We start from the raw sequence: 23,629 nt of genomic DNA, 5'->3' as shown, positions 1-23,629 counted from the left end.
CCAGTAGTATTTGAATCCTATGTAGGTAATTGGATATCTAGGTACCCAACAAATTAACGCAAACGCGGTGCACCAACACTACCATAGATAAAACGTTGGTTAGTCTAAAATTCTATGATAATACATGTTGACAGAACCCGCCGAATGTTTCCAAATCGTATATGACGTCATGAAAATATCCCTATGTCACTCAGCCTATAACCATAGATTAAACATACTCCTCTTGAGGGGTAGTACCCCTCAAGAGGAGTATGTTTAATCTATGCTACAACTATTCCAGGTACGGTGATGGTGACAGTATATCTCTAGCCCTGGATGGTGACGGTGAATTTGGTGAAATTATTATTGTGTATGTTTTCTTCTTGTTCTTCCTTGTAAACTGCTCGACTGCTGCACATTTCCTGTTTAATCGGTCAATTTCTCTTGAGGTTATCTTGTAAGTATTGAGATATTATTATCCATTGTAATCCATTATATTCTTTAGGAACGTATGCATAAAGTTGGTTTAAAATGTAAACCCTGCCATGATTATACGTTTTGAATATTTAGATTTAGGTTGATGAGACCGAGTATAAAGTTCTGGTAGGTCTTTAAGTCCCTAGTCTTAGTCTAGGTTATTTTCAGTTGTAGGCCTAACTTAACACTTTTGGCATTAACTTTTACTCAAGGTGTTCTACCTTTATGTGTCCTAAATATGTATATAATTCTTAGCCTATCTGTACTTTCAAAAGCTACTTTGGAAATTTTTTGTTTGCATCCTGAGGTTAAAGTTGTACCTATATAACTCTAGAAATTAGGCGTAGGCCTACTAAGTCATCGACAGTTCTTGACAGGCTTAACCTTTCTTCAAATAAATCGAAAACAGCTTGGCAAATTATAAATGAACACAGGAATACAAAGAGATCACCAGGGCTTACTGTCAAGTGCATCAAAAATAAAGATGGCTCAACCGTAAGAGATTCAAAGTTGATTTCAGATCTGTTCAATGACTTCTTTATCAAGGTACACAACGTACACAATAAATCAGAAGCCAGAGTGTTTGTTGTTGATGGCCCCCAAATCAGACATTCCTCTTTTTTCCTTACTCCAGTTTCATCAACAGAAGTGGCCGACGTGATGAATCCTTAAAATCAAAGTCATCCTCAGGAGTCATCAACATCTCTTCAAAACTTCTTAAATCGTGTTCCCATCTTTTTCTTTGCCCTCTTGTTCATCTTATTTAAGTAATTATTCTTTTGAAAATGGGGAGTTTCCCGACTTCTTGAAACATTCAACAGTAAAACTGTTAGGCCTACAAAAAAAGAGGGGAAAATGGACGAACTTGATGATTTCAGACCAATTTCTATCATGTCAACCTTTTCTAAGGTTTTTGAGAAGGCTGTGTTGATCACATTGTGGTCTTTTATCCTTCAAAATGACACTTTGTTTTCAAATCTGTTTGGTTTCATCAAGAATAAATCCACGGTTGATGCAATGTTTGCTTTAACCAACAGAATGTTGAATCCTTGGATAAAGGAGAATCAGCTGCAGGCATTTTCTTTGATCTTTGGAAGGCTTTTGACATGGTTTCTCATGAAATGCTTCTAGAAAAACTCGAAGAGATTGGTGATAGAGGGATAGCCAACAAATGGTTTCGCAGCTCCTTTCTAGATGGACGTCGTCAGAACGTTGAATTCTCGATAGAAAAATGTGGGATATTGACGAAATGTAGCTCTAATGTGAAATTGGTAAAGACAGGTGTACCCCAGGGTTCAATTTTAGGGCCCCTATTATTCATCATATTCATAAATGATATTCTAAAAAGCGTGTCTGATGCTGAGATATTTTTGTTTGCTGATGATACATCATTGTTTGTTAGGGATAAATGTCGGAAAAACTTAAAGAGATTAAAGCGTTTCTTGAGCCAAATGCCGTTCTTCAATGGTTTTTAGACAACAATCCAATTGAAAATGCAAAAAAGACTAGTTTAACTTAGTTGATTTTAGGATTTCATCTCACCTTTCTGAGGAAATCAGTTTGCATGTAGATAACGTGGTGGTAGAGTCCAATCGTTATGTCAAATTTCTAGGCATTTCTATTGATAGGAATCTGAACTATTTCTCTCATACTGATTGTGTGACTGCGAAGTTATGATCTTCACTAGCCTATTTGTTCTTTGCAGACTTTCAAAATTTACGAGCAGAGATGTTTTGCTAACTGTATATTTTGCCCTCATATATCCAAATTTGTCCTAAGCCTATGCCGTTGGCATTTGGGGTTCCTGAAAACGTCCACACCAAACAAATCTTAAGGATGCAGAAGAAAGCTATCAGAGTCTTGGGTCATCTCAAGCCAAAACAATCATGCAAGCGCTTTTTTCCCGAAAAAGGTCTTCTCACTTTTCCGTGTATTTACATTTTTCATACACTGCTTTTTCTTAAGAAAAACTCTGAACTTTATCAGCATCTCATACCAAATTCAATATACAAAACAATATCTACTAAGAACATCCCCAGACACAAAACTTCTTTTTAAAAAAATCATATGTTTTACAATTCTGTCATTTTATTAATGCCCTCCCAAATGCTCTCAGGAGTGAAATGGACTTTGGTAAATTTAAGAGACAGCAATTTGTAATTGTTTTTTATAGTATTAAGGACTTTATTTGTTAGTGTAAACAATGCAACAATGTTTATTTTGTTTACCATTTGATTGTGACGTTTGCCTGTATTTGAGTTTAACGGCAATCAAAATCATTTCAGAACGGAACGGTAATTTTTTTTAGGTTGCACTTTAGTTTACGTCCTACATTTACCATTAACTACTCCCCAGCTGATTATAATGGAACTGTTCTAAACTAAACCTGACATTAATCAAACTGCAGTATGTGAGTAAGTTAAATGTAGGACGTAAACTTAAGTGCAGCCGTTTAAGTTACCTCTAAAATACTCTCGTATAGCTGAGGCAGATTAGTCTGATTCAATCATTTATTCTTAACCATCAAGATTAACTTAGGCCTAAATTATTGTAACTTGATACAATTAGCTATAGGCTAATACTAATTCAACTGAATGTAGAAGCTGTTCATATTATGTAAATTATAAAAAAGAGTGCATACAAATTGTTAAATATACTCTTCACCATAATAGTAAAACATTGAGTTGACGGCATTTGCACTAAAACGTCACCAACACAAAACACTCATCAACCCTTGTATATTCATAACAATATTTGTATATATTATAACAATAACTTATACAATGTTTAATTGCATTACTTAAAGTCAATGCTAAAACTACTCGTTAAAATACAGTAATAAGTTAGCATATCTTTGGATAAACGTCATTTAGACATTTGATAAATTTAAAACAGTTGATTGAAAATGTTTGTTTAAATTCTTATTTACCGGTACTTCAAATAAAATATAATATTTTATAATATTTATTTCAATACTAAGTAGGTATATTAAAGTTTTTTGAAAAATAAATTGTCATAGTAGGCCTACTTAGGGGTTAAGTTTTGGTGGCAGACAGCTAAAGTAAAATAGGCTAATCATTATTTGATCATACCTATTTTTGGTACTTTCCTTTTAAAGGGAACATTCATTATTATCGATGATTTCTTGTCGATATATTGATATTTTATTTTTATATTCGATATATTGATATTAACAAACTGAAACTTATCTTATCAGCTGACAACTACGATAAATAAATATTGTTCCGTATCAACAAACAATAAAAAAATTTGTATTGAAATGAAACTGTTCTAAACTAACCAAACTTGCTGTAGGCTAAGTTACCGTTTCAAAATTCCGTTTGATAGCCTATTCCTCATATGTCTTTTCTGTTATCAAACGGAATTTTGAAACGGTAACTTAGCCTACAGCAAGTTTGGTTAGTTAACACGTTCGCTTCTGACCGCTAGATGCCGGGACGGCGCCAGGAGCTGAACTAATGCTCGCCGCTGCGTAACATTGCCACCAATACACTGAATTACAGTAAAAACAACAGTAGTTATACTGTATGGCAATGTTCTGCAATAAAAGGCTTTGGACATAGTAGGCCTACTAAGTGATTCTGATAGATCAGGAAAGAGGTGGGACAAAGCCTTGTTCTAAACGACTCTGGTGGTGATTTTGAGAAACTATCATTTTTTTATCGTCAGAAAAGTACGTCCTCGCGAGCTGCAATGAAATATAGGACGCTCGTGACGAGCTGGCTGATCCATGAAAACCTTAAACAACAATGAACGGTGACGTTCCGGAACGTCCGTAGCAGCAAACGTGTTAAATTCGGTTAGTTATAATAGTTTCATTTCTTAATCCTTTACTGTAATACGAGCTAAAACTAACTCAATAACTCGGTTATTGAACCAAGTATAACTTAGACATATTTGCTATATCTGTCTGTCTGTCTGTAATTTTTAAATGCGTTTGAAGATATTAAAACAGATGGAATATAGATCGTAAACAAAAACAAAAATATCGATATATCGAAAAGAAATCATCGATAATAATGAATGTTCCCTTATGTTCCTTAAATACAGGAAAGTACCGTATTTTTCCCCATATTGAGTAGTCTTTGCTTGAGTGTAATCTTTGCTCAATAGTAGGCCTACAACTGATGTTTTCCCTTTGTACTGCATTTTGTAATATGCTAGTATACTGTGGATGGCTTGTGATGATCACATGTTAGATGTCCTGTGTTTACCGTTTCCTTGTTATTTTTGTTCAATCCAAATAGTTACCTATTTAGAAAAACGTAAGGCCAATGTCAAATTTTTAAAATTTTCAAATGAGTTGTGTAGTGAAATAGGAATTTTCCTGAGGTAGTGGCTGTCGCCAAACACGTTTTTCGGGCTATATAAGTAAAGTCCTTAATTTCAAAACTTAGTCAAAATCCTTCCGCTGGATTTCGAGATGTATATTACACACACACAGACTGACAATCAGTCATTGCTCGTATTAGAATATAGGATTCATTGTTTTTGTTTAGGCTAATTAGGAATAAACCCTCTAACAATGAAATTGATTCATATCTTTCAGGGTTATCTAAATATGTTATTTCTTTGTTTCAGGACTTTAGAAAGGTAAACATGGCCAAGTCAAAGAACCACACCAATCATAACCAGAGTAAGTTTATGCCTACAATTATATTACATTATAATGAGGATTTTCTAATTTATATATAGAGCTGTAAAAATCGAGCAACTAGTGAACAATGAGCTGTGTACAATCCTACTAATATTATAATCCTAAATATGTGAAGTTTACTGGTTCGTCGGTAAATTCCACTACCTACTGGGTTTGGTCATGACGAGTAGGTCTTGTGAACCGTAGGGAGTTTCTTTTCACACAAGTGTATCATAACCATTGCAAAAGGGTTGACTTTTTAAGTTTTTACAAATAATCTAATCTTCAATTAAAATATTTTGTTTTTACAAACAGTACGACTTTACCTAAACATTTTTCACTGGAAAACCTGCAACAATTCTGACGAGATTCTCCTATTGAAGGCTAAGTCTTACTTAAATAGGAGTAAAACTTTTTAGATATCTTGTTAATTACAAACTATTTTTTAGATCGCAAAGCCCACCGCAATGGTATCAAGAAACCAAAACGCTTCAGGCATGAGTCTACACAGGGCGTAAGTAGAATTTTCCACCACTAAATGTTAACCCATTGGCCTGGACATGAGGCAACTCTTTAGCACAGGTCTCTATAAGCATATGGAAACTTTCCGTGTCTTATGTGTTCTATAAAGCTCTAAGAGATTACTCTTCTGTACCAAAATCACGCATGAGTAGATGAGTTATTAACATTCCTGATATGTTGTTCAAAGGTTTATTGCAGACATTTTCTATCACGAATGTAAAAAACAATACACAACGTTTCGGGATCTGGAATCTGATCCCGTCCTCAGGTGAAAAAAACTTAACTAACACATTACAACTAACAATACACAAACGCCCAACCTAAGTTGGAATACACTACAGAGGGTAGTAGTCAAAAAATATGCACTGTATAGCAGTCAAGTCATGATACAACATGCAAATAATAACAAATCACAAAACACTATAATCTATAATAGGTTTAACGTAAAAAACTCACACAATGGAACACTAATAGCACCGTTCGCAATGACTCCACCAATGAGACTGAAAAAACATGGCTGACCAATCGGAAACACGTTATGTTAACTCGTAGTAAAACTCGTGATAGGAATAAACAGAATTAACACCCATCTTGCGGCATCGTACATCGCTCCGCCATTTTGTTGGTTTTACTTTTCCAGGTAGAGGTGGGGAGCAAATAACGCAGCCGTTATTTAATAACGGTTATTGGACGATAACTGTTATCGGCAACAGCTGTTATAAAAAACTAGGAGTTATCGATAACCGTCAAAATAACCGTCTGCTCTGCTGTGCAATTGTTATTTAAGTTACGGAGCGTTTGCCAATCGGTTTAAAATATTTTTATTTGTGTATTTTTGACATTAACTAACATTTTGTAGCAAATAAGATAATCACTTGGCTGTATATAATATCGGATTTGTTTAATAATCTCATAAAAGTAATGGTTATTGCCACTCAAGACTGTTGCTGTAGTGCAGCAAACACATACACGGCTGCCTAACAACTAGAGTTATTAAATAACTGCGTGGTGTGGTAGCGACGGTTATCCAATAGGCACAGGCAGCCATACGGCTGATCGACAACTGGAGTTATTAAAATAACTGCGAGGCAGTGACGGTTATCCAGTAGGCCCAGGCAGCCATACGGCTGATCGACAACTGGAGTTATTAAAATAACTGCGAGGCAGCGACGGTTATCCAGTAGGCCCAGGCAGCCATACGGCTGATCGACAACTGGAGTTATTAAAATAACTGCGAGGCAGTGACGGTTATCCAGTAGGCCCAGGCAGCCATACGGCTGATCGACAACTGGAGTTATTAAAATAACTGCGAGGCAGCGACGGTTATCCAGTAGGCTCAGGCAGCCATACGGCTGATCGACAACTGGAGTTATTAAAATAACGGCGAGGCAGCGACGGTTATCCAGTAGGCCCAGGCAGCCATACGGCTGATCGACAACTGGAGTTATTAAAATAACTGCGAGGCAGCGACGGTTATCCAGTAGGCACAGGCAGCCATACGGCTGATCGACAACTGGAGTTATTAAAATAACTGCGAGGCAGCGACGTTTATCCAGTAGGCACAGGCAGCCATACGGCTGATCGACAACTGGAGTTATTAAAATAACTGCGAGGCAGCGACGGTTATCCAGTAGGCACAGGCAGCCATACGGCTGATCGACAACTGGAGTTATTAAAATAACTGCGAGGCAGCGACGTTTATCCAGTAGGCACAGGCAGCCATACGGCTGATCGACAACTGGAGTTATTAAAATAACTGCGAGGCAGCGACGTTTATCCAGTAGGCACAGGCAGCCATACGGCTGATCGACAACTGGAGTTATTAAAATAACTGCGAGGCAGCGACGTTTATCCAGTAGGCACAGGCAGCCATACGGCTGATCGACAACTGGAGTTATTAAAATAACTGCGAGGCAGCGACGTTTATCCAGTAGGCACAGGCAGCCATACGGCTGATCGACAACTGGAGTTATTAAAATAACTGCGAGGCAGCGACGTTTATCCAGTAGGCACAGGCAGCCATACGGCTGATCGACAACTGGAGTTATTAAAATAACTGCGAGGCAGCGACGTTTATCCAGTAGGCACAGGCAGCCATACGGCTGATCGACAACTGGAGTTATTAAAATAACTGCGAGGCAGCGACGTTTATCCAGTAGGCACAGGCAGCCATACGGCTGATCGACAACTGGAGTTATCCAATAACTGCCTTGCGGCGACGGTTATCGGGCAGCCTGAGTTTCTTGCCAGTTGCCAGTACTGCTCAGCTCGGCTGAGAGTTATTTGATAACCGTTATTTTAAACAGTTATCGTAACGCAGCTGCTGGGCAAATAACAGCTGGGCATTACTGACAGTTATCCCCACCTCTATTTCCAGGGACCGGAAGCCATTTCTGTTGTCTCCGTGTTTCCGATTGGTCAGCCATGTTTTTTCAGTCTCATTGGTGGAGTCATTGCGAACGGTGCTATTAGTGTTCCATTGTGTGAGTTTTTTACGTTAAACCTATTATAGATTATAGTGTTTTATGATTTGTTATTATTTGCATGTTGTATCATGACTTGACTGCTATACAGTGCATATTTTTTGACTACTACCCTCTGTAGTGTATTCCAACTTAGGTTGGGCGTTTGTGTATTGTTAGTTGTAATGTGTTAGTTAAGTTTTTTTCACCTGAGGACGGGATCAGATTCCAGATCCCGAAACGTTGTGTATTGTTTTTTACATTCGTGATAGAAAATGTCTGCAATAAACCTTTGAACAACATTAACTCACCATCACCAACAATGAACTTCAAACAAAGAATTCCTGATATTCTACAAACAAACATTTTAGGCTAATTGTTTGTTTTTAGTTAGAATAGGATCAATCCAAGTGTCCTTATAACCAGACAAAGGTTAAAGCTGTTTGGGTTCGTGAGAACGCAGGCGATGATGTAAGTAAGTCACCGCGTGAGCCACCAATGTTGCTTTTAGCGTGATGATTAGTGTGGTGTTAGTAGTGTGGGCCGCCAATTCAGTCGTTGAAGGTAATCCCCAAAAATAAAAGTACAAATCTACCAGGTCAAAGGAATTAAGATATTAACTACAATAACAACAACAAACAGCAACAAGTAAACCAATGTTAATCTCAGAAATTGGCACATTTTTATAATAATCACCTTGGTCGGTCCTGTGGTTTTGGGAGCCAACTGTAATGAAAACTTGTATATTTTGCAGGTCGACCCTAAGTTCCTGAGAAACCTCAGGTTTGCCAAGAAGAACAACCTGAAACCAGCTGCTCAGATCAAGCGGTTCGAAGAACGCAAGGCAGCCCGCGAACAGAGAATGGCACAGCGAAAGACCGCTAAGAAATAGATTTTATTTTAATAAAATAACTTTTAAAATACATGTTTTGTAATTTACTACCTCAAACTTTTTTTGAATAGTGATTTTATTAACCCTTTGTGGTCCAATGTAGAGAAAGAATCTGATGTAAAATTGTTCCCAACTGCTGTGCAAAAGACTGTAGTATAGCTGGCCTACTGAAAGAATAAGTCCCATCAGAAGGTTTTCAATCACAAAGGGTTCAAGATTTTCACACTCAGTAACATTGCTTTTATGAAATGATGCCCTAGTAAAAAAAAAACTAACCTAGTACTGTACCATATTTGAAAGGAGAGAACTATTATAATAGAAAAAGTTAATTTTTAAGTTTACCATTCTTTCCCTGAAACTCAATCTTTGTAGAAGGAATATTTAGTTTGTAATTAAGTAACTTTGTGCACAAGAACCTAGGTTATTAGGATTTTTAGTGAGGATAGCAGGCTTACCTGAATGGGGAAGAGTCCAAACTGGCTAAAGAAACGCTAAACTTTACACTGACCTGTTCAAATTTGCTGCTCTTTACCATTTAGGTAAAGCTGGGTTTTCCTAGGTGCGGAATAGAGATTAACATGGTACCGCTTCTAGGAAAACGGTAACATTAAATTACTTAAGAGAAGTGGAGTCCTCTCTCCGCTCTCCACTTCCGCGCCTAGGTAAACCCGGCTTAAGCTTGTTAAAATGTACAGTTTTGTGTATCTTGTGCCAGTTTTAACTCTTGATTGTTCTTTATTTTTTCGGTTTAGCTTAAATTCAAAATTATTGTTTGTTATCCTTTGTGTTCAGCAGCTTGCTTGTGGCAAGAAAGACGTATCTTATTTAATAAATTATCATTATATTTCTTTATACAGCGCACAATTAAATTTATGGTACAGTACCTGCTAAATGTGGTCCGACAATTTTACCAATTGTAACATAAAGATTTTAACCCTTCCCGGACGGGCGAAATCGTGACATAGGACGGGCAAAAATCATAGGAAAAAATAAAAATTAATTTTCCTATTTTGTGTTTTATTATACGAATATACATAAAATAAACACAATGGAACACTTCATACTGTCCAAATAATTCTTTACTCGTTTTTATTTGAAAAAAAATTATGCGGATATATCCGCTCCCCGTCCGCAGATGAGTAGAAAAGCTGCGGATATATCCGCCACCCGTCTTTGAAGATATGACTATGACAACGTTAGGTAATAAATAAAGAACAATATGTTGTTGCGTTGTTTATTATATAAAACTGTTTCAAGAAAATAACACTTCAAGAAAAAGTTGAACTACAATTTCAGTTTTCAAAAAGTTACAAAATCATTTTACGGGGTTTACAAGGTGCCTGTAAATAGTCCATTCTTATAAAACAAGAATAAATAACAATAATTTCAGTTTTCAAAAGGTTACAAAATGATGGATTGAATCCTTGCTTCTCAGTAGGAAGGTTAGGCTCTCACTCCACAATGATACGATCGAGGCAAGAACTACTCGAGGATGTCCTCAGGGGGGGGGGTTCTTTCTCCTCTACTTTGGAATTTGGTAGCAGACGACCTTATAAGGACCCTCAACGAAAGTGGGGTTTTCGCCTTAGGTTATGCTGATGATGTTGCAATCCTTGTGGTTGGAAAGTTCCACGGAACCATAACTGACCTTATGAATAGAGCTTTAAGGGTAGTGGACCGTTGGTGCCAGGAAGTTGGGCTCTCTATAAATCCCAGGAAAGTTGTAATGGTACCCTTCACAAGAAGGAGGAAACTGGATGGGATCGGCCCACTAAGACTGCAGGGTACTGTACTAGAGGGTACTGTAGGGTACTGCAGAATCAGGTGAAGTATCTTGGTGTAATTTTGGACAGATCACTTCACTGGGGACCACACCTTCAAAAAGTCATTGAGCGTGGCAAATGGTCCCTTATGGCATGCAGGCGGATGGTAAGTGGCACATGGGGGTTACAGCCTAAACTTATGCACTGGCTGTATGTATCTGTTGTTCGACCCGCCCTTACATATGGTTCGCTTGTGTGGTGGCCAAAGATGGAATCAACTATAGCTGTTAAAGCTTTAGCAGGAGTTCAGAGGCTTGCTCTTATTATGATAACTGGGGCAGTAAGTAGCTGTCCTGGAGCGGCACTTGACTGTCTGCTTGACATGCTACCTATTGACATTTATATTAAGGTGGTAGCAAGTAAAACAGCCCAACGCCTTAGATGCGAAAACTTATGGATAGCCTCAGGGAACAATAAAGGGCACTCTAAAATTGTTCAGGTGGTACATAATGATGAATTGTACTTACCTTCAGATCACATACATGTCCAAAAAATACTCCTTTGGAAAGCCTTTCAAAGTACTAATACCAGATAGGAAGGATTGGTCTGGCGGAAAAGGACCCATACCCACAGGTGACTTAGAATGCTATACTGATGGTTCTAAGATCAAAAATGGGGGCACTGGAGCAGGTGTGCATTGGATGAATGGAGGCACTGGTTTGTCTTCCAATGGGGGTGTACCCAACTGTCTTTCAAGCGGAGGTCACTGCCATTCTAGTTTGTGCTCAAGAACATCTTAACAAAGATATCAGAGACAAAACAATCAATATCTTTACTGATAGTCAAGTGACCTTAAAAGCATTAAACTCTTACGAATTCAACTCCAGGCTCGTGTGGGATTGTCTTGCTTCTGTGTCTGAGTTGGGTAGGAGAAATGACCTTACGCTTTGCTGGGTACCAGGACACTCAGGCATTAAAGGAAATGAAGCTGCAGACAGATTGGCAAATACTGCCTCTGCGACATCATTGTTAGGCCCGCAACCCTTCTGTGGCATCTCACGAAACAGTGTATGTTCTGCGATTGCGTCATGGGCCAAGGAAAAGCATCGCAAACGCTGGGTCGATGTTCCCCTTCTTAGGGTCAGCAAGCTTACTCTGTTTAGGCCTTCCAAAAAGGTTGCCTGTGACCTCTTGAGACTAGACAGACGAAGAATTAAATTAATTGTTGAACTGATAACTGGTCATGGAAGATTCAGGAAACATCTACAACGGATGGGCTTATATGATGGTGAACCGATCTGTAGGTACTGTGATAGGTCAGAAGAGACAGCTGATCACTTACTCTTTGATTGTAATGATTTCTCTGACGCTAGATCGATAACTCATGGAAATATGGCTAGAGGTAGATTTCTTCCTGAGGATGAACTAATTGGGAAGCTACAGGCATTCATTGGGCGCCTCAACTTGTAGGTCAACAAGAAAGCAATTAAGTATCTGGGGTGCGCAATAATTCGATTTCGGATGAAGTGCTTTAAGGTCTCGACCTGCCCCTGTTAGATAAGATAAGGTTACAAAATCATTTTACGGAGTTTACAAGGTGCCTGTAAATAGTCCATTCTTCTAAAAATAGTCTTTTTGGGTGTGGTACACCTCAAAACATGTGTCTGGATGTAAGTACGGTTTTTCGTCACATGTTTTACAAAAGTAACAGTTTCCTTACGAACTTTTTTCTTTGCACAAACATGACATCTGAAGGACCCCTTCGGTGATTTGCCCATAACATGGAGTTTTCCGTTCAGCCGTTGAATATCATTTTTCGGTCGTCTTCTTGCAAAATTGCAGGTCTCCTAAACGTAGTCTCTTACTAAATCTTCCACAAGGCTAAGTCTAAACTGTTTGTGAGACATTGCTACTCTGTTGTTGTCTTCTTGCAAGGATTTATATAGAATATAAGAGTTTATAGTAGACACTTCAAGGAGCCAAAAGAAAAGTTTGCGATACCATTTTTTAGTACGCCTCATAAACTGATAACTAGATATCACGTGGTCAGCACGATCAACTCCACCCATGTGTTTAGTGTAATCTAAGACAACATCAGGCTTTAGAACAGGAGGTTTATTTGGCCACTTGCTGGGCTTCTCTGTCATTCCATTCCGGCTTATTTTGTGTTTGGTTGTAAGCATAGTTACCACTCTTTTGTCCTTCCAATAAATAACACCCAAGTCTTTGTTTCTTCGTGCTTCTACATCACCACAATTGAGCGGTTTGCTTAGTGTTGGCATTTCCTTTCTATTATTCATAACCGTTCCCGTAACAAACATATTTTTCTTCAGCAACTCTTTAGCCAGTTCAGGGCTATTGTAGTAACGGTCGACGTATACATGGTGACCAGATGGAGGGTCCAGGGGATCTTTTACTAAAGAATCGCAGAGTTGTAGAACAGTATTTGTTGTTTTTGTTATAAAATACTATTGTTACAAGTTAAATAGAATGAAATGAAAAGAATACTTTACTGGAAGAAACTTTTATAATGTACTAAATTGGTCAAACTTATTTACAGAATAATTAATGAACAACAGAAAACCATATGTAAAACAAAAACATTTGAATTCTCATAAGGAAGTCAAAGAGTACTAAATATAATAAACATAGTCCAATAGTTATTATATGCAACACTCCCCCTACTCAAGGCTTCCTTAGAGACTTCATGGGAACGTTAAGCCAGTCCAATTTTCTGTCTTAAAACCTTCAACCTTGGTCCAAGAAGAGGTTTTGTAAACAAATCAGCTAGTTGTTCACTTGTGTCAATTTTCTTCACTTCCAGGTTTCCTGCTGTCACTTGTTCTCGAATGAAAAAGTGTTTTATTTCAATGTGTTTCGTTCTTCTGTGATGCTCTGGATTCTGTGCTAGACATATAGCAGCTTCATTGTCTACGAAGATCACAGGTGTACTTTTAAGTTCAGTTAATGAACTTAGTAATCGCTTTAACCAAATTGCATCCCTGGCCGCCTCACTCGCAGCTACTATCTCTGCTCCTGAATTGTGTTCTGTGCATTTTTCCATAAGCACAACCTTCACATACCTCATTGTCAAGCTTGAGATTAAGGTTCAGTTCTCTCCTTGCAATTTCTTGTACATGAGTTTTGCTTTGATGTCCTAGTCGTTCATGAAGTAACTGCAACTGATTAACAGCTGGAACTCCTTCCATAACAGCCATGAGGTCTACTGATTTTCTTACTGCTAATTTAAACAAGCCTCCGCCTTGACTTCGATGTCCTTTGATGAGTGGTTTACCATTTCTATCAAACAAAGTGCAATCCTTGGATGTCGATACAAATTTACTATTTACATTTAAATCTTGAGCAGCGGTTACTGGAAATAGGTTTGCAAAAATACCAGGTACATACCATACATTGGTTAGCTTTACTGTATTCCAAATACCATCCAAATTTGCTTCCATGCAAATTGTTCCTCTACCAATAGCACTTGTCTGTTGTCCATTTGCCATTGTAACTGCATGAGGTAACTCAAATTGTTCAAAGTCAGTAAACATTTCCCTACAATGTGTACCTAACATGGTTGGTAGCACCACTGTCCACGTACCAATCATGTGATGCGGTAGTATTCTGGGTTTGAAAAACACAATTACTTAATATGGTTAGTGCTGCTTGTTTGGATTCTTTTTCCAAGCTTTTCTTTTCAGGTTTTCTTTCAGGTTTTCTTTCAGGTTTTCCATCCGCTATCCATTTCTGACACTCTTGCAACCAATGTCCTTTCTTGTGACAATAGTGGCATGGAAACTTTTTCTTTTTATCATTGTTTTTGCTGTTTTTCTGTACACCTACTATGTTACCTTTGGCTTCTTTAGATCTATTGACCGCCATTAAAGCTGTATCTTCTTTCTCATTTTCCTTTGAAGTCAGCTTTCTTGCTTCTGTACACAGCCAATTTGTAAGATTGTCAAGGTTTCTCGCTTTATCCTTGTGAATCATTAACCAAGTTGTCTGAAAGTTGGAATATTCTGCTGGTAGGATTTCAAAAATCTTGCAAATCAACAATATCTGAGGTAAACTATCTTCTTTCTTGTCTTGGATTTTCTTAATTTCTTCTTGAAGCTTTACCCATAATGACTTGATTGCAGATAGGTTCCCAGCCATATCCAAGTGTTGATCCCATTTGTAGGTGAAGAACAGAGAGCATATATCATAGGCTTTATTTTCCTCTATTTCCGCAAATAGATTATGCAGCTCCTTCCAAACCTCATCTGGTTTTTCTAGGTTTCTTACCTGAGCTCTTACTTCCTTACTTAATGAAGATGCTAACATAAACATTACTTCTGACTGTGTTTTGTTATACTTATCCATCTTCATTTTGTATTCTTTCATTTCTGCAGCTTGTGTTTCATCTTTAGGTTTCTCTGGCAATTCCATTTTACCAGAAATGGCTTCGTATGCATCTGGGATTCCTTTAAGCCTAATTTGCATGAGATATTTCCAATCATCCCAGTTGTCCTTTCCATGCAGCAATTCCATTTTCTGCATAACAAATTCCATACTAAAGATTTTATCTCAAGCAATAAATTATTCTATTTAAAACCTGTAACACACAATATAAGGGTGTCTGGGCCCATAACCTGTTATAAAATACTATTGTTACAAGTTAAATAGAATGAAATGAAAAGAATACTTTACTGGAAGAAACTTTTATAATGTACTAAATTGGTCAAACTTATTTACAGAATAATTAATGAACAACAGAAAACCATATGTAAAACAAAAACATTTGAATTCTCATAAGGAAGTCAAAGAGTACTAAATATAATAAACATAGTCCAATAGTTATTATATGCAACAGTTTTCAAAAGCTCATCCTCGTTAACCATCACTTTTACCGTAATATGGGCTAAAACTGTAAATATACCCATTCAGAGCATCAGAAAGAACAAACACTTTTAGCCCAAATTTTACAGGCTTGTAGGGGTTGTAAACTCTGAATGAAATCTTGCCCTAGAATGAAATAGTGCTCTCATCCACTGACACATACGAGCTTGGCGTATAGAATAGTTTACATTGCTCTTGAATTGTGTTCACAATATTTCTTATTTTGAGGTCACGTGCGCTTTTCCCTGTTCATGACTAAAGTGTAATCTCCAAAACAGCATCAAAAACCTATCTCGAGTAAAAACATCGGAAAAAAAGGGCATCTTGTTTACCCAGGACAATGAAAAGTAGTCCTTTATATCAGGCAACGGGTGAAGTCCCATATTCAGTACAACCCCGAGAAGAGCTCGGATCTCTGTGGTTGTTGTATCAGCCCAAACCTTTTGTTTCCTTTGGTTTTGAATAGGCAAACTTTGAGCATATAGGTTGGTTTCATCACAAATCAATTGTATTAGATTACTATGAAAGTAAAGTGAAAAGAAATCAATTGGTTTTGAAGTGAGATCAAATTCTGTAGGCAGATTACGACCGTAATTGCAGTTATAAATAGGAATAGTACTTACAGGTCCACTGTCACTGTCGGTAACAAAAGCATACTCCTTATCCCACTTCATACGAAGGAGTTTAGCTTTAGTTAGATTTGGTTGTTGTGCCTCTGTAGACCTCTTTTTAGATGGCTTTTTAGAGTTCTTTGCAAATGACTTTTTGGACGCCATTGTAGATTCATTGGTTGAACTATGAAGGCTTTCTTTTTCCGAGTCAATAAAACTTGAGGCATTCCCAATATCGTCCTCACTAACTTGTTCATCACTAATACTTTCCACTTGAACCACATTACATTCATCTTGAGGAACATCAGCGTCTTTGTCATTTTCGGATACAAAACCATTTACTATATCAATATCATTTCCATCGATATTTGCATTATTTACATCACAACTACGCACAGATATGTTGTCATCTTCGTCCACTTCCATTCCATCAACAGCAACATCACCCTCCGAAAAACTCTTGTTCAATAACTCAATAATATCACCAGAAAAACTAGTACTATTTACGTTATAAGCCATCGTGCATCACTATCTCATTCTGCTAGACAGACAACTGTAACGTTTGGCGCCAACACAGAGACAACGTGGTGTTGAGCGCGAAACGTCGTGGGGGGTGTAGGAGAGGTGGTTGGTGTGAGGGAGAAAGGGGCGGCGCGGGAGAGAGGGGGAGTGCGAGAGAGAGCGCAGCCATGGATAGAGCAGGAAAGTGGCGCCTTGGTACTACCGCGAAACATCTGGTTACTGTTTAAGTACCTGCCAGTCTGTCTGAAAAGAAGGCGGATATAACCGCTTCCCGTCCGGAACATAAAAAACCATAGGCTGATATATCCGTCACCCGTCCTTAATCGCTAATGACTTATGCGGATATATCCGTCACCCGTCCGGGAAGGGTTTTAAACATTAAATCTTAACTTTTTATGGTTGAATTATAAACAGAACTTGACTCTTTAGGATAGCTTATTTTAGGGCATAAGGACTCCTAAGATCGCAAAACTTGAAGGTGCTAAGTGTGACATACCCATCAATATTGTAAGAAGAAAAAGAAGTACAGGGTGTTTATAAAAGAATACCGGGATTTTAGATGTTCATAGATCGGGGACTATTCAAGATAATTAAATTATTTAAACGTCAAATTGAAGTGGAAAGAAGACAGTTTTTTCTCATACTTTTACACTTTTCAATAAAATTCAGATTTTCATCAATCTTATATGAGCGTAAAACTGGCTAAGTCTGTACACTTAGTGCAATCGGCAGGTTTATCTGATGTCTTAACTGAATCTCTTTAGGCACAAAGACTCTTTTACATAATAGCATCTTGAAGTGTTGATTTAGGTATGTTAAACTGAAGACTTTGTTGGACAATCGATTTTTTTTTGCTTCTGATGCAGAATTATCGGACCTATTAGACTATTGTCATCACTTGTTTTTAGCCGGCCTGGTGAATGTCTATTCAAAACACTACTGTGCCACGAAACTCATTAAAACAGCTTCCAAGTTTCTTTATCAAGTAGATTTAAATTTAGTTTGATTTAGCAATCGATAAAAACTCTGTAAACCACAGATTACACACTGTGCTTTCTGTTGCGCCATAAACATTGTACTGGTGTCGGGTGTGTGAGACCATTGACTATATATGTGAGACGCAATAGCGGCCTACCACCCTGCACCTGTTTTGCGCATTCCAAGGTCAAAGTTTCCTCAACAAAACTTAGTTGTTTTAGCTTCAATTTGACGTATAAAAAATTTAGTTACCTAGAATAGCGTCATCTTACTAATATTATAAATCTGAAAGTTTGTGTGTTGCTCAATCACGCATAAACTACTGGACAGATTGGGCTGAAATTTGGCATGATGATAGCTCACATTCCCTATTAACATTTAGGCATATTGTTATCTCAAAAATCCTTTCGGGCTCCGCCCCAGTGCGTCTGTAGTTCCCCATGTTAACCTTATGAGTATTCATATTTAAAGGGAATTAAAGAAATTTAGTCAGCTGTTTCAACTTTACAAGTTGGTTCTATAATATGCAATAGCATTAAAAAGTTATAAGGTTTCCCAACAGGGTGCAGCACTATTATTATTTTGTTTGTGCATATATGACAACAGCTAATTTGAACCAAGCAGCAACAAAAGCTGTGATACACAATGAGAACTGTCAAAGTAGGATTGTTTACAGTTAGGTTTGAGTTTTTAATTTAATGAATAATTTGTGATATTGTGCAAATGTTTGATAATTTATTTTTTTTATTGTTTAGGTGCAATGGTATAACATTATGGCAATGGTAGATGTGTTATATTACATCATACCGTAAATTTATGAACCAAATTTTAGCAAACGCAAAGCTTAAGTACAACTGCAATAAGCATTTTATACTTATATGCCAACCCCGTAAGAAAGACGGGTGCTCTGCTAGTTGAGACACATAACTATTCTGTTTTTAGTCAATGATAGTATCCAAGCATTTATTATTTAATATGTCGGCATTCTTTTATACACATATACATTTATAACACCCTGTATTTATAAATTTGTTGGTTACTTTTAGCGTACCAACACATCATTCCTCACATAAAAAATAAATACAAAATTGTATAGAACCAAATACCAATTTTTTTCTCTTTTGTGTATGGGAGCCACATCTACTTAAATGAGTTTGTCAACCAGGAAAAATTAAACCACATTTTAAAATAAGAACTGAAACAAATTTTTCTTTTTATGCGGAAGTTTCAAATTTTTACGGGATGTCAGGTGAATTAAAACAAAACGATCAATATTAAACATTAAACTTTATTTGGTCATGTATCCTGTATTTTCAGAGATCCTTATATTGTAACCATACACACACCCACGCAAAAGCGTACCAACGGAACAGCTACGAAGATCTTGCTTCATCCGGCTCTGACTAAATATGCGTGTACACAAATATAAAACAGCGTAAAATACGTTTAAAATAGAATACAGACAAAGCAGATGGAATACAGGTAAGATTGAACGACATAGATAGTTGTGATAGACACATATCGCCACACACTCACTGGTTAGCTACGTTACGAGACTTTGGTAATATACTTAATACTAAGTTACATGTTAACTCGGTTGCACCGGACAGCACTTAAACTGACAAAAATAGTTATTTAATATTCTCATACACCTCTAAAAAATATTCACCTGATTGTGTTTTTAAAATATATTGTATTAATTCAACTAGCTAAGAAAAATTTCAAAACATTAAAAACATGATTTTTCTAGATCTATGTTATAATAGGACACAATACCATTTGCTATTAGAAAAATTACATCTTTTCACCTAGATTTTGTTGGTATTCGTAATTTTGGTTTTAGCTAAAACATTGACGAAAAATAAATAACAAACTAGGTTTTATAGCCCTAGTTTTATTTTCTAATCTCTTGTATGGGATGATTTTCTACCTAAGGCCGTTATGGAAGGCATTAGATGTAGAAATCTTAACTTATGTAGTTGAACGTTTGGCTACTGTATTAAAAAAGGACGGTTATTTTAAAAATTTCTACAAACTATCTCAAACAGTTGTGATTCACAGCCAATAATATGTGTCGATGCAGTAATTTTCATAATATGATTGTGATTATATTTTTGTGTCAAAGGAACTATTTGATCCGTGTACAAATCGTTTTAAAATGGATCATCCCTAATTAAAATGTTAATCGATAATACAAGGGTTTGCAGTTTTGAGTATTGTGTAAACAATCTTTTCCTATATGCTAAGCAATATTTAAAGTCTGTTAATTAAAAATTTCCCAAAAAGCATCTTTGAAATTTTAAGCTTATATACATTACAATTTACATTTATCGGCTTAAGTGACAATAATAAAATATATAAATCAAACAAAATTAGTTATATCTTACTTAGCCTAAGGTGAACGTACCAATTAACACATATTTCTCTTTTGAACAGTTTTTTTTTTAATAACTTTTTAATGAGCTTTAGGGTGAGTTATGAACACATTTTGAGAAATACATGCTAATGAGTCACCGGTCGATAACAATATTTTAAAAGTTGTATATTAATGATAATTAACCAACAAAACATATAATAACTCGATTAACTATGTATAAAAATATCAGTAATACGACTAAAACAATGTACAACATAAATCTAATCTACTCTACAATAAAACTTTCTTACAGAAATTGAAAATCTTGGTTAAAACGCGATAAGAATCACAACGATAATACTACGTTCAGATAACTTATCCATTAATGGTCCATGGTTTAATATGTTCCATTTACCAGCTTACAGACTGATAGTTCAAAAACACTAAGTGTGACAGAGTCTGCAAATAGCTAACAAAATATCTCTTTCTCCATAATAAACAAGTACAATGTTTCTAAAAACATAGTTTTGACTAAATGCATACATGACTGGTAAATTAATTTCCCAACTTATGAAATCTAAAAGGCAGTGAATCAGAATACAAAAGTGAGAAAAATAAAGTGCTGAAGAAAGGAACCAAGTGATTGAAGAGTTGGGTGCGTAAGGCTGCGACTTTACTCCGTATCTCCTCAACTCGACTTCTTTTCTTCTTCTTTTTCCTTCCCATCTGAAACCAAATATATTGCTGTTGAGAAAACCAGCTATATCAAGTACTAGACAAAAGGTTAAAGAGAAGTAATATTTTTCTACAGTTACCTGACAAAGCAGGCTTCCTTGCACTGAAAGTAGCTAATTGCTGCATTTACTTTACTTACTGCATTTACTTTTGCCGCACTCATTTTACATTACCACCACTTTCCAATATTCCAAATCAAACACAAAACAGTGTGCTTTAATAAGGCTCAAAATACATGTACATACGCTTGAAAATAAGTTGGCAACACTTAGAGATACTATGACTACAATCAGCTGGTGCAGTGTTTCACAGCCTTTGAGTATTCATTGATACAACGACTCAACCTGTTGCTTCATGTTAACATTCTATTCTCATTCAACGCTTAAACGGGAGCGCAAAGTGCGTTTGCAACACATGAGAGAAATGTTTACGGAGGCAAGTAAACATTGTTTCTCGAAACAATGTAAATAATCCGTTGTGAAATAGGCACAAATTATAAAAAAACCCATAATTTGCTGGTAAAGTTTAAAAACAATTTTCAAAATTACCATAAAAATCTGGGTTGCTGGAATTTTACCCCCTGGGCAAAGCTGACGTCACTATAACGTAGTAACCTGAGCGCTCTAAAGAATTTTACCCACGCAGATTTGGAAGTCTAATGAAAATAGACTGAGCATGATAAATTAGAATCACAATAAAAACAGAATTTTACCCCCTGTTTATTTAACTAGCGTTTAAGCAACTATAAAAGTATGGCCCGAATTTTTACCATTCTGGCCTGTACACTATATAGGTTTTATAATTTGATGTGTTCTGATTAAATTTACAACCGTGAAAATATAAGTTTAATTCTACCTTTAATCTATTGAACTGATGTTGTGCAACTAAAAGTTTGCAGTCGGATTTTTACCCCCTGGTTTGCGACGTCAGTTTCGCCCAGGGGGTAAAATTCCAGGGTAAAATTTTCGCTACTCCAAAAATCTAACAACATTTAAAACAAAACTAAAACATAACTTGATAAACATGGCCATTTATTCTCTAGAAGAATTTTTTCACCTCCCTCAAGAATACTAGATTATTAAAGAAACATTTAAGAAGTTGTATTTTTTAAATTTATATTAATAAGTAATGTTGTACACTATTCAAATGCTGTTTAATGTATATACTTCTTAATGAATAAATAAATATAAACCCATTTTTGCTTTACTGTTGGGTTATAAAAAGAGGGCAATCTATTAGATTGCTTTACAATAAACAAATTTAGGCAAAAACACCCTTTTACAGGCAGCAGACTCAAACTTACTGTAACACTTACCGCCTTCTACCAGCAGCCACACTCCTTTGTATGAGATTATGTGAGACCTGGCACTGAATGTGTTAACATTTTCTTCTGCTTATTCATAAGGATGACAAAATCTATGAGTATGGTTATTCTATAATTCTATAATTTTGCTTTAGAGAAATTGTAATTATATACCTGCTGATGGAGGTGGGGAATCGTTAGACTCATCTTCAGATTTCTTCTTATCATCCTTATCAATGCTCTTGGCTTTCCCCTTGGCAGGAGTTGCAGGTTTAGGCTTAGGCTCCAGACTCGGGTCCAGTACAATCTTCCCGACGTTCTTGCGATCATGCATCTTCTGCATTGCTTCTGGCACCTGAGTACATATAATGATGTGAGAACAAAATTTCAGAAAGTAGCAAAATTCTGGTGCCAAGATGTCTGAGCTAGCCCTGCCCACTGCTACGTACGGTACCAGGCCAAAACATCTGTTATTTTTTTTAAGAGGTTGGCGGCCTTTTTTAACCTCGCATTTGCCAGTCCACATAGACAAAAGATCTGTGCGTGGAACGTATCCAGCAAAGCAAGGGGTGAGCTGGTACAGTGCGAAGGTGAACTGTACTGATAAAATGTTTGCGGCAGTGACCAGGATCCGAACCCACGACATCACTGCCTTGGGCCCGAAGTCCGTGACGCTACCAACTGAGCCACAGACTCACCTGGATAGCCCTCGTATTTTAAGCAAGTAAATTACACAACACAATTATTCTACTCGTTAAAATTTATATTTTACTAAATATACTGCCGAAATATTCTGAAAGCAATGTCAGCTTTGCAGCTAATAGTTGTTTGAGAAGGTCAAACACTTCATTTTTTACGTTGCTCATTCCTTCATAGACAGTATATGACACGGCCATTGTAACTGCCTGCCGTCTTCGGAATGATTTCTCTCATTAAAATGCTTGGTAGTCCTCCATGTTTTGTGGTTGCATTTAATAATGTACCTATAGCAATATAGCTTCGGGCTAGTTTTTGCTTTTGAATTAGTGTTACTTCTTGAGTGTGAAACAGTTTAGGATTTAAAAGTGTAAATACTATGTTTGCAATGAATGAATAGAAATGTAAAAAGAGCCATGCGACTTTGCTTAGCTAGTTTAAAAAAGAGTTTCATGCATTCATTGAATTATAAAATTGTATAACATCCAACGAAAAATTTTTCACTCACATCCTCGAGAGCCCATGTAGAATCAACTACAGGTTTGATCTTGCCAGCCGACCAGAGTTTGACGACAGTGTCGAAGAGTCCGGCCACATAAGACGCTCGGTTCTGTTGGTACATCAAGTGGCGGAGGTTTAGACCACTGAGTGACTTGTTCTCGTCAAACAACTTGATAGGAGATACCTTGTCTACCTGCCACCACTGCAACACAGATGGGAAATTAATACGGTTACTTTGTGATATTAGTCAGGGATGTTCCCTATATATTCGGTATTAGGGTATTAGGTGAAATA

General features: G+C 36.8%; 2 protein-coding genes across 2 annotated transcripts in view; one reads left to right on the top strand and one right to left on the bottom strand.

Moving 5' to 3' along the window:
• The first annotated feature begins 374 nt into the window (after window positions 1-374).
• LOC128996848 (uncharacterized) lies at window positions 375-9,020 on the top strand. Its single transcript, XM_054422354.1, has 4 exons — window positions 375-436; window positions 5,059-5,113; window positions 5,563-5,627; window positions 8,852-9,020. The coding sequence occupies exons 2-4, from the start codon at window positions 5,077-5,079 to the stop codon at window positions 8,987-8,989; spliced, it is 240 nt and encodes a 79-aa protein (XP_054278329.1). The 5' UTR covers window positions 375-436; window positions 5,059-5,076; the 3' UTR covers window positions 8,990-9,020.
• Window positions 9,021-19,012: 9,992 nt separating this feature from the next.
• Window positions 19,013-23,629, bottom strand: part of LOC128997049 (synaptic vesicle membrane protein VAT-1 homolog-like) — a 41,458-nt gene continuing 36,841 nt past the window's right edge. Inside the window, exons 7-9 of the mRNA XM_054422629.1 lie at window positions 23,343-23,537; window positions 22,313-22,493; window positions 19,013-20,826 (exon numbers count right to left, since the gene is read on the bottom strand). Of these exons, the coding sequence (XP_054278604.1) occupies window positions 20,789-20,826; window positions 22,313-22,493; window positions 23,343-23,537 (414 nt within the window). The 3' untranslated portion in view covers window positions 19,013-20,788. The remainder of the gene's footprint in view (window positions 20,827-22,312; window positions 22,494-23,342; window positions 23,538-23,629) is intronic.

This window comes from Macrosteles quadrilineatus, unplaced genomic scaffold (genome assembly GCF_028750875.1).
Source record: "Macrosteles quadrilineatus isolate MER2022 unplaced genomic scaffold, UCM_ALF_1.0 Scaffold_6__1_contigs__length_79288215, whole genome shotgun sequence".
NCBI classification, from domain to species: domain Eukaryota; kingdom Metazoa; phylum Arthropoda; class Insecta; order Hemiptera; family Cicadellidae; genus Macrosteles; species Macrosteles quadrilineatus.
Note: the sequence above shows the minus strand (reverse complement) of the source record. Positions and strands in the feature narration are given on the sequence as shown.

Excerpts from the sequence above, each read along its gene's own strand:
- LOC128996848 (XM_054422354.1), top strand. The coding sequence starts at position 5,077 with ATGGCCAAGTCAAAGAACCACACCAATCATAACCAGA. Across the intron at positions 5,114-5,562 it reads CCACACCAATCATAACCAGA|ATCGCAAAGCCCACCGCAAT; the intron begins GTAAGTTTATGC and ends ACTATTTTTTAG. Across the intron at positions 5,628-8,851 it reads GGCATGAGTCTACACAGGGC|GTCGACCCTAAGTTCCTGAG; the intron begins GTAAGTAGAATT and ends TATATTTTGCAG.